Below are 11,062 nucleotides of genomic sequence, written 5' to 3' on the forward strand. Positions count from 1 at the left end.
TTTTTTTTTTTTTCCGAGACAGGGTTTCTCTGTGTAGCCCTAGCTGTCCTGGAACTCACTATGTAGACCAGGCTGGCCTTGAACGCAAGAAATCCGCCTGCCTCTGCCTCCCAAATTCTGAGATTAAAGGCGTGCGCCACCACCACCCGGTGAAATTTATTGTTCACAGGTGCTGTTCAATAGACCCAGAAGTCCCAAAACGTGGATAAGGAGTTACCCCACCACCACCATCACCCGCCCCTGAGGTTAGACCAGTTTCCATCGAAACGTGTCCCTTAGGCTCAGAAAGGGAAAAACCTAGTTAGGAGCTCCCAGGAGCGACAGCCTCCGGCTAATATGTGCGTTCAGTAGGCTGAGGTAGGAGGAACAGAAGCTAACCAGGGCTACATCCGAGTTCCAGGCCAGCTTAGACTACAGAGCAATTTCCTAATCCTCCTGGGTCGTGAGTTCTAGGTGAGCCTCAGCTGTCCACTAAATGCGGAGCCAGTTGCTTTACAAGCAGTGATCCACACATGGGCTCCACGGTGAGTCCCAAATTTTCCTGAGCTTACACAGTGAGTTCTGAGTTAACCTGGGATACATAATACGGCCCTTTCAAAAAGGAAAACAGAAATAAAAGGAAAGAAGAGGAAAAAAAGATACAATAAAAACAAACAGTAACACATCAAGTGCGGTAACCTAAGGCCCCCCGTGGAAGGGGAAGCTGTTTCTCTGCCCGCCTGAGACCCTGGCCAGCACAGCCTCACCCATCCTCCGCGGAGTCCGAGCCACGCAAGTCAACCGGCAAACGCAGAGAGAGCGGGACTGCGATCAGGAGGGTCGGGTTTACAGGGAAGCCATGCCGTCCGCAGACCCGCCCGCGTTGGCCACAGGGGACAGAGAGGCGGGCCCAGAAGAAGAACAAGGAGCTAGCGGAAGCTCTAACTTCCTCTCTGATAGGCTCACATAGAAAAGAGGCGGGACCAGAGAGAAGCCCTAGCTCCTAACCCTGGGAAAGATGCTAGAGCACTTCCTGTACTTCTCGGATTGGCTCAGAGTGGAAAGGGGCGGACCCGTGGGGGACCCTCGGTCCAGCGCGGGAGATGCAAAAGCAAGCGTGCGTCCTGCTCCACTGTACTTCTCGCATTGGCTCGGGAGAGGAAAGGGCGCGACAGAGGACAGTCCTATCAAGAAATAAGTGACGGGCTGGTGAGATGGCTCAGTGGGTAAGAGCACCCGACTGCTCTTCCGAAGGTCCGGAGTTCAAATCCCAGCAACCACATGGTGGCTCATAACCATCCGTAACAAGATCTGACGCCCTCTTCTGGAGTGTCTGAAGATAGCTACAGTGTACTTACATATAGTAAATAAATAAATCTTTAAAAAAAAGAAAGAAAGAAGTGACAACCTGGCCTGCTGCAGACCATTAATCCTAGCGGATCTCTGGGAGTTCCTAGTTAGAGCCCCAGGACGTCCCTATGCCAGGGCTATAATTAGACCCTGCCTCAATCAATCAGTCAGTCAATCGATCAGTCAATAGTTAGAGGACAGCTTATTCCACGTAGTGAGCCCCAGGACGTCCCTATGCCAGGGCTATAATGAGACCCTGCCTCAATCAATCAGTCAGTCAATCGATCAGTCAATAAATGGAAGAAACGAATTCAGTTTGGTGACACAAACCGGTCATTTCAGCGCTCTTGAGGCTGAATCAGAATGATCGCGAGATTCAGGATAACTCTCCTATTTGGAGAAAGAGTCTCCCTGTGTAGCTCTGGATGGCCTGTAACTCGCCTATGTAAAACAAAATGGTTTCGAATTTACAACGCAATTAGCCTGCCTCTGACTCCCAGGTGCATAGGCGCATTACTTCTTTTTAAAAATTATAGCCGGGCGTGGTGGCGCACGCCTTTAATCCCAGCTTTTGGGAGGCAGAGGCAGGCGGATTTCTGAGTTTGAGGCCAGCCTGGTCTACAGAGTGAGTTCCAGGCCAGCCAGGGCTACACAGAGAAACCCTGTCCCGAAAAAATAAATAAATAAATAATAAAAATGAGCGCAGCCTCTGAACTCGGCAGAACCATTCAACCAAAATACCACGTTTCCACCCGGACAATAAACATTACTGACCCATAGTAGGTGGGCATAACTGGCGCCTGTAAATGACGTCATCGCCGCACGGCCCGCCTTCCTTTGAGGGTGGGGGATACAGGGCATAAAAGTCACACCGCGCAGGCGTAGTTGCTTTCTCGTCGGCTGCCGGCTAGTGCGCCGCCTGACGCACGCGCAGTAGGGCGATCGGGCGAGTCGTCGCGGCTTCCCCGGAGTAGCTGCCGGAAGAGCCCCGCACTCCTTGGGCGTTAAGGATTCGCGCGCCGCGGGGTCGTTTCAGCAGAGCGCTTGGCGTCCTCTGGAGATCTGCGAGCAGCCACCATGTCGATCTTCACCCCCACCAACCAGATCCGGCTGACCAACGTGGCCGTGGTGCGGATGAAGCGGGGAGGGAAGCGCTTCGAAATCGCCTGCTATAAAAACAAGGTCGTCGGCTGGCGGAGTGGCGTGTGAGTAATCCTGTGGCCGGAGCTCGGCCGGCTGGCCGCCCGGAGGCCTGGCCTCCCCAACCCCGGCTCGTGAGAGCCACCGGTACCTTTTCAGGCCTGGTTTACCCGATTCGGATTGGGTGCTGGTTTGGGATTTTGTTGGTAGCATAAAAATCTGCCAACCACAAACGCCATCAGAGCCGGGTGGGACCGATGGCTTAGGCCTGTAATCCCAGCGCTCAGGGGACTGAGGCAGGAGGATTGCTGCGAGTTCCAGGCCAGCCTGGAACTAGTGTGTGGTGTGTGTGTGTGAGAGACAGACAGACAGACAGACAGACACCCTGTACTAATAAAGCAAAGCTGCGGTCAACAGGACCCGAAATTGCAGTAGCCCTCTTGGATTAAATGTTTAAGACAGGAATCCGGCCAGCCTGGTCTACAGAGTGAGTTCCGGGACAGCCAGGGCTACACAGAGAAACCCTGTCTCGGAAAAAAAAAAAAGACAGGAATCCGACACTCCAAATGCTATCACCAAGAAAAGAAGAATCATTATGGTCATTTCCCGGGGATAATAATGGGGAATCTAATCTACACCTACAGATACTGAAATTAGTAAAGCATATGTCACACACACCCCAGAATCCCCAGTCTTCCAAAGTGCAGAGTGTATTCGCTACTGCCATCTAGGGACTGATATTCCAGGATAGAGGCACCACTCCCCACCACACCCTGTGATTCCTTACATAAAACAATGACGTTGTTTTTCCTTCCTTGGTGAAGTGGGAGAATACAGATACTGTCCTGCGCAGGTAGTCACCAAGTCCCCAGAGGGAGTGTGTGTGTGTTGTGTGATTTCTCTTTTTTTCTTTAGGGTTTTGTTTTGTTTTGTTTGAGACTGGCCTTAAACTCCCAATTTCCCTGCCTCTACCTCCTAAATGGTGGGTTACAGATGTGCACCTCACACCCAGCTCGCAGCACTTGCCATTTCTCGTGCCATTTCTTGTGTTTAAATGTGAGTGTATTTTCAACTATCCAGTGGATTCACGTAGGACTTTCTCTCCTGCCCTTTCAAGGGAAAAAGACCTTGATGAAGTTCTGCAGACCCATTCAGTGTTTGTAAATGTTTCCAAAGGTCAGGTTGCCAAGAAGGAAGACCTCATCAGTGCATTTGGGACAGACGACCAGACTGAAATCTGCAAGCAGGTAGGTCCTGCCAGGTGCAACATAACAAAATCTCACGATTGTAGGCAACATCAGGACCACTGTTTTTACTGTTTTTCTTGATGATTTTTTGTTGTTTTAAATTTTGTTGGGTTTTTTTTCCCCCCAGTTTATATTGTTGGGCGATTTGGGGAGGTTTGTATGGTATTTGTCCTGTTTGAGGGGTCTCTCAGCCTTCGGTGGCTTTTCTGTAACACTTTTGATGGTTCCCAGAGCATTTCTGCCAGTTAAGGCTGGTGGGACCTTAAATATTCCACCAACTTGGGGCATTGAAATTTGCCATTTCCTTTCTAAGGCCTTGACCCTGGACCTTTCTTTTAGCCCATCCTTAGGAGCTGCATGACTGCCTGGTTATCCATCTTGGTTTTTCAAGATGGGGTTTCTCTGTGTGGCCCTGGTTTTCCTGGAACTCACTCTGTAGACCAGGCTGGTCTCGCCTGCCTCTGCGTCTGAGTGCTAAGCTTAAAGGCGTGGCCACCACCAACTGGCTCTGCTTATCCATCTTATCAAAGAGTACAGCAGCCATCCTGGAATATGACAAACTCCTAGATTTGATTTTTGTTTGTTCTTTTGTTTTTAGAGACAAAGGGTGCCACCGTGTCCATCTTCTGGATTTTTTTTAAATCAAACTTTAGAAATTAACTTTAAATCACTTCATTTATCTGACTGTGCTTCCCAACCCCAGCCTTTTTTTTTTTTTTTTTAAGCAAGGTCTCACTATGTAGCTCTGGCTAGCCTGGAATTTCCTATGTAAACCAGACTGGCCTCAACTTCTAGTTCTGCCTCCCAACTGCTGGGATAAAAATTGTATGCCACCACATCTGCCTATGGTTTTTTTGGGGGGTGGGGGGGGTGGGGATTCTGTGGTGGGTGTTCTGAGGATTGGACATGGGGCCTTTGGCATGCAATGTGCACACTATCACCACCCTTCATGTTGTGGTGATCCAGCCTCAACCATAAAATTATGTTGTTGCTACTTCACAACTGTAATTGTGCTCTTGTTAGGAATCATAATGTAAATGACCCCCAAAGGAATCATGACCCATACATAGGCTGAGGACCGCTGCTCTAAATGGACTTTGTCCCTGGCCCTCAGTAGGATCCCGGAACTCCTTATAAGCTGGTGCTGGATTTAGGCAGCACGTGGATCTGCATGAGCAGCTGCAGTGGATGACACTTCCTTTCCTCCCCACTACCTAACTCTGTGCAGTGGAGAAAGATACCCAGAACTGATGAGGGCTTTCTGTATGTTCTGCTGTCTTTAGATTTTGACTAAAGGAGAAGTTCAAGTGTCAGATAAAGAACGGCACACACAGCTGGAGCAGATGTTTAGGGATATTGCCACCATTGTGGCAGACAAGTGTGTGAACCCAGAAACAAAAAGACCTTACACCGTTATCCTCATCGAGAGGGCCATGAAGGACATCCACTACTCTGTGAAACCCAACAAGAGCACAAAGCAGCAGGTAAGGGTTCCTTGTTGTCCTCAGGACCCAGGGCCACAGGAGTAGCTGATGCTCCTGCCTCCCCGTCTCCGGTGCTGGGATCAGAGGCACACACTTCCAGACCGCCTTGCTGTGCTGGTAGATGGTAGGAGAGATGTGAGCATTTCTGAGCAGACCCTCTCCCAGCTCAGCCACTCCCTTAGCTGCTGCTCCTCTGTGTGACAGAACACAAATACACACAGAACTCTTCCTTCCTGTCCAGCGCAAACCTTTAAAGACAAAGCTTGGACTTTGAGTCACCTGAGTGCTTTTGCTGTTTGTATTTATTAACATATTTCTTACAGCTCAGCCCTGTCCAGCCAGCCATTCTGCTAGATTGTTCAGCGCTGTAGTACTTTCACGGAGCTTACAACCTTTTCGAGTTAGAAATACTGGTACCTTCATCTTGAGGGATGTGGAGGCAAAACGGCATCCTTCACCACATAACAAATTTGAGGCAAACTTGAACTGCATTGCATGACAAATTCTCTAAAATAAAGGCCTGGGAAGATGGCTCAGGACATGAGAGCACTTGCTACACAGGAACGCAGACATAATTTTGGATATCCAGGACCTGGATAAGAATCTAAATTTGGTCCCTTGCTTCTGCACCTGTAACCCCAGTATTGTGGGGACAGAGGCAGGAGGCTTTTTGGGAATTGCTGTTTACCAGAGCAGCTCCAAATTCAGTGAGAGACACTGTCTTGAGAGAGTACGGAACAGGGCGATAGAAGAAGAATGCCAACGTCCTTATGGGCATATGGGTCATGGACAGATATAAATGCATGCACGCTCTTTCTTTTTTTTTTTTTTTTTTTGAGACAGAGTTTCTCTGTGTAGCCCTGGCTGTCCTAGAACTCACTCTGTAGACCAGGCTGGCCTTGAACTCAGAAATCCGCCTGCCTCTGCCTCCCAAGTGCTGGGATTAAAGGTGTGCGCCACCACCCGGCCTCTTTGCATTTTCATATAACATGCATACTCAAAAGAAATAACAGTAGTGTTTAACAGAGCACGAAGTATAGTATGATCCATATAACTAACAGCCTAAGTCATCAGTGCTCAGGCAGTTTCCTGACTTCGCCCTGATCGATCATGTATGTCCAGAAACGGCCTGGCAGAAAAATGGAAGGAGCCAGAGAAGAACCTCGATACACAAGAACTCTGAGCAACATCAGAACTACTCATGTCCATTCTCACAACCCAACCAGGGGCGTCTCTGTACAGGGAACAACCTAGGAGGGTCATCAAGGGACTCGTGACCTCACGTCAGCCACTTGTGCACTGTTCCCTCTCCATAAATCCTCGGATTCCTTAAGCTCAGCCCCGTGTCTCCTTCACATCCGGCTCCCAGTGATGCTCCCTGTGGGTCAGTGACGGAGGTGCCAGTGCAAAGGCCTGTTGGGACTTAAGTGTGTATCACTAGGCATCCCGACACTCTGAATGACTAGTTATTGACCTTCAAGGAAGCCAGTGAGTCTTTTCTGCCCAATGACAGCTTCTCAGGTAGGGGTGTCCACAGAGTGGGAAGGTCCTTGCTGGACAGCTGGTGGGATGTTCTGGGCCAACTTCCCAAGGAACATGTCTCTGGTCTCACCACTGTTCTAGAGTTACTATGAACTCAGCTCTGGCCTCAGGTCCTCAAAGTTCATGGCTTCAAACATGGTGGCCTTAGAAGTCTCTGAGGCCAGCAAAAAGACATTTTGTCTGTTCTAGAGAAGTTCACATTTGCAAATGTACGAAATTCCCACCCCACACATTTTCTTGCTTTTGGAGAGCTGGACAGAGCCCAGGGCCTCGTACAGGCTAGGTAGGTGCTTTACCATTGAACTGATTCGCAGCCTTTGACAGTGCTTTCTGCAAAGGAAAGAATGATTTTTTTCCACTTCACAAAATGAGACCCTGTCTTACTTTGCTAGGGTTGCTGGTACCTTGGCCGTGAAGCCGCTGGCATGATGCAGCTGTGTGGAAACTGCTTTGTCCGTGTCTAACGTAGGAGTTAGTGCAGCACAAACACTGAGTAACAAGCACCTCTCGTTATGTCTTAAAGGCTTTGGAAGTGATAAAGCAGCTGAAAGAGAAGATGAAGATAGAGCGAGCCCACATGCGATTGCGTTTTATCCTGCCAATGAACGAAGGGAAGAAGCTGAAGGAAAAGCTGAAGCCGCTGATGAAGGTGGTGGAGAGTGAGGACTACAGCCAGCAGCTGGAGATCGTAAGATGATGGGGGCGGGGAGCAGGTGGCGCAGCCAAGGTCCCTTGATTATGACCTTAACACATTATTCTTGGCTTCCTTCTACCCGAGTAGCCTCGCTCCTGATCATAAATGCTGTGTTAATACTTTTGTGTGGCTGTGACCCAAACACTTGAGAGAGCAGATGAAAGTAAGGGGTTTGTGGGGTTTTGTTTTGGCTCAGTCTAAGAGGGTTCAGCCCACAACTGCTTGGCCTCATGTACTTCGGCAGGACAGGATGGAGAGGAGATAGGGGGATTGGAGAGCAGGTGTAGCTTACAGACAGGTCCCTGAGAATCCACTCCCTCCATGGAGACCTCAGCCACTAAAGTTCCCAGATGTGACAGGATAGCACCGCCAGCCAGAGATAAGACTTGGAACGCGTGAGCCTGTTTAGGACATTTCCTATTTAAACCATAGAACAGTATTTACAGGGTTTGGGCAAGGCTAACGTGTCCATGTGTAAACAGGATGGGGCAGTTAAGCATTCACAAGATTATTTTACTTGCCTCTGTCAAAGCATTCATAGCAGAATTGTGTTGGCCATATTCGTTTTCTTTGAAATAATAAGATATACTTTACACTGACTCTTCTTTTATGGGCTAACTAATAATAAAAGTGGAGCCAGGTGTGCACCCCTGTCATCCCAGGACTCTGGAGGTAGAGGCAGGAGAATCATGAGTTCAGCTCCATAGTAAATTTGAGACTAGCAGTTACCCAGCTCTTTTTCCAGAATATGGTTTAAGCATTAGCAGTGAACAGATTCGATGCTGAGCTGGCTACTCTAGACAGAAACAGCTTGCCCACACTGGAAATGCCTGAAATTTTCAGAACCTACCATGGCTTCTCAGCATGCCTCTGGGCCGTTTCACAGCTGGTGGTGACCTATAAAAGTCTAATGCGACATTTCATCCTGGAGAGGACCATAGTTTGCTACATCCCCTTCACACACACACACACACACACACGGGTTGGGGGTTAGAATATGGATGTCTTAGAAAGGAGTGAGGTGCTAGGGATTGAACCCAGGGTTGTTTTTGGTTGTTTTTTTTTTTTTTTTTAAAGATATATGAGTACACTGTGGCTGTCTTCAGACACACCAGAAGAGGGCATTGGCTCCCATTACAGATGGTTGTGAGCAGCCATGTGGTTGCTGGGATTTGAACTCAGGACCTCTGGAAGAGCAGCCAGTGCTGAACCGTCTCTTCAGCCTCTGAACCCAGGATCTTAATGCTAAGCAATGCTCTCTCTCTCTCTGTGAGCTGTAGCACTGGCCAGGTGAACCTTCAAGGGTGTCTTAGTTAGGGTTTTACTGCTGTGAATAGACACCATGACCAATGCAAGTCTTATAAAGAACAACATTTAATTGAGTCTGGCTTACAGGTTCAGAGGTTCAGTCCATTATCAAGGTGGGAGCATGGTAGTGTCCGGGCGGGCATGATACAGGAGGAGCTGAGAATTCTACATCTTCATCTGAAAGCTGCTAGCAGAATACTGACTTCCAGGCAAATAGGAAGAGGGTCTTAAAGCCTATGCCCACAGGGACCTTCTAACAGTGTCACTCTCCGGGCTGAGCATATACAAACCGTAACAAGGGATAAGTGCCTTTCCCCGAAGTCCAACAGTAGATGCTTAGCATTGAGACTGAACCCCAGACCCAGCCTGCTGCCCTGGCATCCACCGTGTGAGCAGCACCTAGAACACAGCCATAGGTCTGCCCTGAGCATTAAATGCCATTACCCATCTTCCCCTGGAAACCAGCTGTGTTAATCATTGCAGGTGTGCCTCATCGACCCCGGCTGCTTTAGAGAAATTGATGAGCTAATAAAAAAGGAAACGAAAGGCAAGGGTTCTCTGGAAGTGCTCAGTCTGAAGGACGTGGAGGAAGGAGATGAGAAGTTTGAATGACACCGCCCGGCGCCTCAGCCGGAGCACGACCGCAGACTCTTGTTCCTAACAGCAGCAGCAGCAGCAACTCATTCTGTGACCTGCCAAAAGCCCTGCCCAAGCAACGTGCCACTTTCCATCTTGTGTTAAACATTTACCCAGGTACCTGGGTATTTTTGTTGTCAATTGGAGTTTCCAGCGAAAATGAAAAATAACCCAAAATACAGAGTCCAGAACAGCTGTTCACTGCTGCGTCTGCCTTTCTAGTTCCAAGGGGGACCAGAGAAAGCATTGGTGGGTAAGAAGGTAGAGTTAGTCCGTGACAGATGATTGGAGAGGGGTCTGTATAACAAAAGGGGTACGCCTGCTGGAAAAGAAGATGGGGTATTTCTGCTTATTGAAGTCCAGGTCTGGGTGTGAGTGTGGAGAGAACTCCTGGTTTCCTCCCAGTAGATGTATAATGGCTAGGGAGAATTTGACTTTCTAATTTTCAACAAACATGATACCAAAACTGACTCAGATTATTCTTGGGAAAATATATACCGTCATTTAATACTAATTCTTAAAGGTTTATAATATATGTTAGTATAGTTAAAATTCTATGTAATCAATAAAACTTATTTTTACTAAGCTCTGGCTTGCATTTCTAGACAACTTCCTCTTGCTCTAGTTTTATATTCGGTACTTTTCTCACTGCTGTGACAAAATGCCTGGAAAATCACCTTAAGGAAGGTGAGGTTTTACCACACGCAGCTCAGCATGCGAGGGGTCACGGGCCTTCACAGCAGAGGCGGCGTGGTGGCAGAATGGCGAGGCAGCTGGTCGTGCATCTGCAGACGCTCAGTTTTCCGCTCTATTCGGTCAGGACCCCAGCCCACAGAGGGCTGTTCCCATGGTGATTACATGGTGGTACTAACCATCACAGATTGAGGTGGGCGCAGGGAGTTACAGGTTTGGCTTGGTCTCTGTGATTTAAGGGTCTTAGTCAAAGGCCTTTAATCCCAGCATCTGAGGTAGAGGCAGACAGACTCTCAGTTAAGGCCAGCCTGGTTTCCAGGATGTTCCAGGACAAGCAGGACTACAGAGAAACCCTGTTTCAAAACCCAAACAGAAAAACATCCAAGAGCATAATGTACCTTGCTGGATTTTTTGTTTTGCTTTTATTTTCTTCCCATTAGGAGTCAGTACTCCTGCCTCAGCCTCCTGAATACTGGGACTATAGTCCTGTGACCAACCTGTTTTTAGAGTTTGTTCATCTACAACCAACTACCATAGCACAAGAAATTTGGTTTTCAGAGGCAAAAAACCCAGCTTTCACAAATGAGGTGTTTCTTTCTGGGATTTGTTTTGTTGTTTTAAACAGATTCTCAGGCTAGCAACATGACCAACAAAGGCCCAGACCTCCTACCCCCAGGACCCACATTAGGTAGAGGAAACAGCTGACTTCTGCAAGTTATCCTTCCTTCCATTTATTGCAGTAGTACACGGGAACCCATACACATGGAAGGCTTGTTAGCACATAGCTTTAATCTCAGCACTCAGGGACAGGGAGAGACCTGATCTGTTTCGGCCGCCAGCCTGATCTACTTAGAAAGCGCCCGCCAGCTGGGGCTTTATAGTGAGATGTCTCCAAAATAACTTAATGAAAAATAAAGAATTGGGTAGCCGGGCGTGGTGGCACACGCCTTTAATCCCAGTACTGGGGGGAGGGGGGCAGAGGCAGGCGG

The 11,062-nt window shown here is 48.5% G+C and overlaps 2 protein-coding genes across 3 annotated transcripts in view; one reads left to right on the plus strand and one right to left on the minus strand.

The window, feature by feature from the left end:
- LOC110313163 (S-adenosyl-L-methionine-dependent tRNA 4-demethylwyosine synthase) overlaps window positions 1-867 on the minus strand; it is an 88,407-nt gene extending 87,540 nt beyond the window's left edge. For both annotated transcript variants that reach the window (XM_029533928.1, XM_029533927.1), the window contains exon 1: window positions 747-867. In XM_029533928.1, coding sequence (XP_029389788.1) covers window positions 747-750 — 4 coding nt within the window. In that variant the 5' untranslated portion in view covers window positions 751-867. The remainder of the gene's footprint in view (window positions 1-746) is intronic.
- Window positions 868-2,258: 1,391 nt separating this feature from the next.
- Sbds (SBDS ribosome maturation factor) lies at window positions 2,259-9,965 on the plus strand. Its single transcript, XM_021186862.2, has 5 exons — window positions 2,259-2,534; window positions 3,587-3,716; window positions 5,000-5,200; window positions 7,266-7,430; window positions 9,228-9,965. Exons 1-5 carry the CDS (start codon window positions 2,407-2,409, stop codon window positions 9,354-9,356), a joined length of 753 nt encoding a protein of 250 aa, XP_021042521.1. The 5' UTR covers window positions 2,259-2,406; the 3' UTR covers window positions 9,357-9,965.
- Window positions 9,966-11,062: the final 1,097 nt, after the last annotated feature.

This window comes from Mus pahari, chromosome 23 (genome assembly GCF_900095145.1).
Source record: "Mus pahari chromosome 23, PAHARI_EIJ_v1.1, whole genome shotgun sequence".
Classification (NCBI taxonomy): domain Eukaryota; kingdom Metazoa; phylum Chordata; class Mammalia; order Rodentia; family Muridae; genus Mus; species Mus pahari.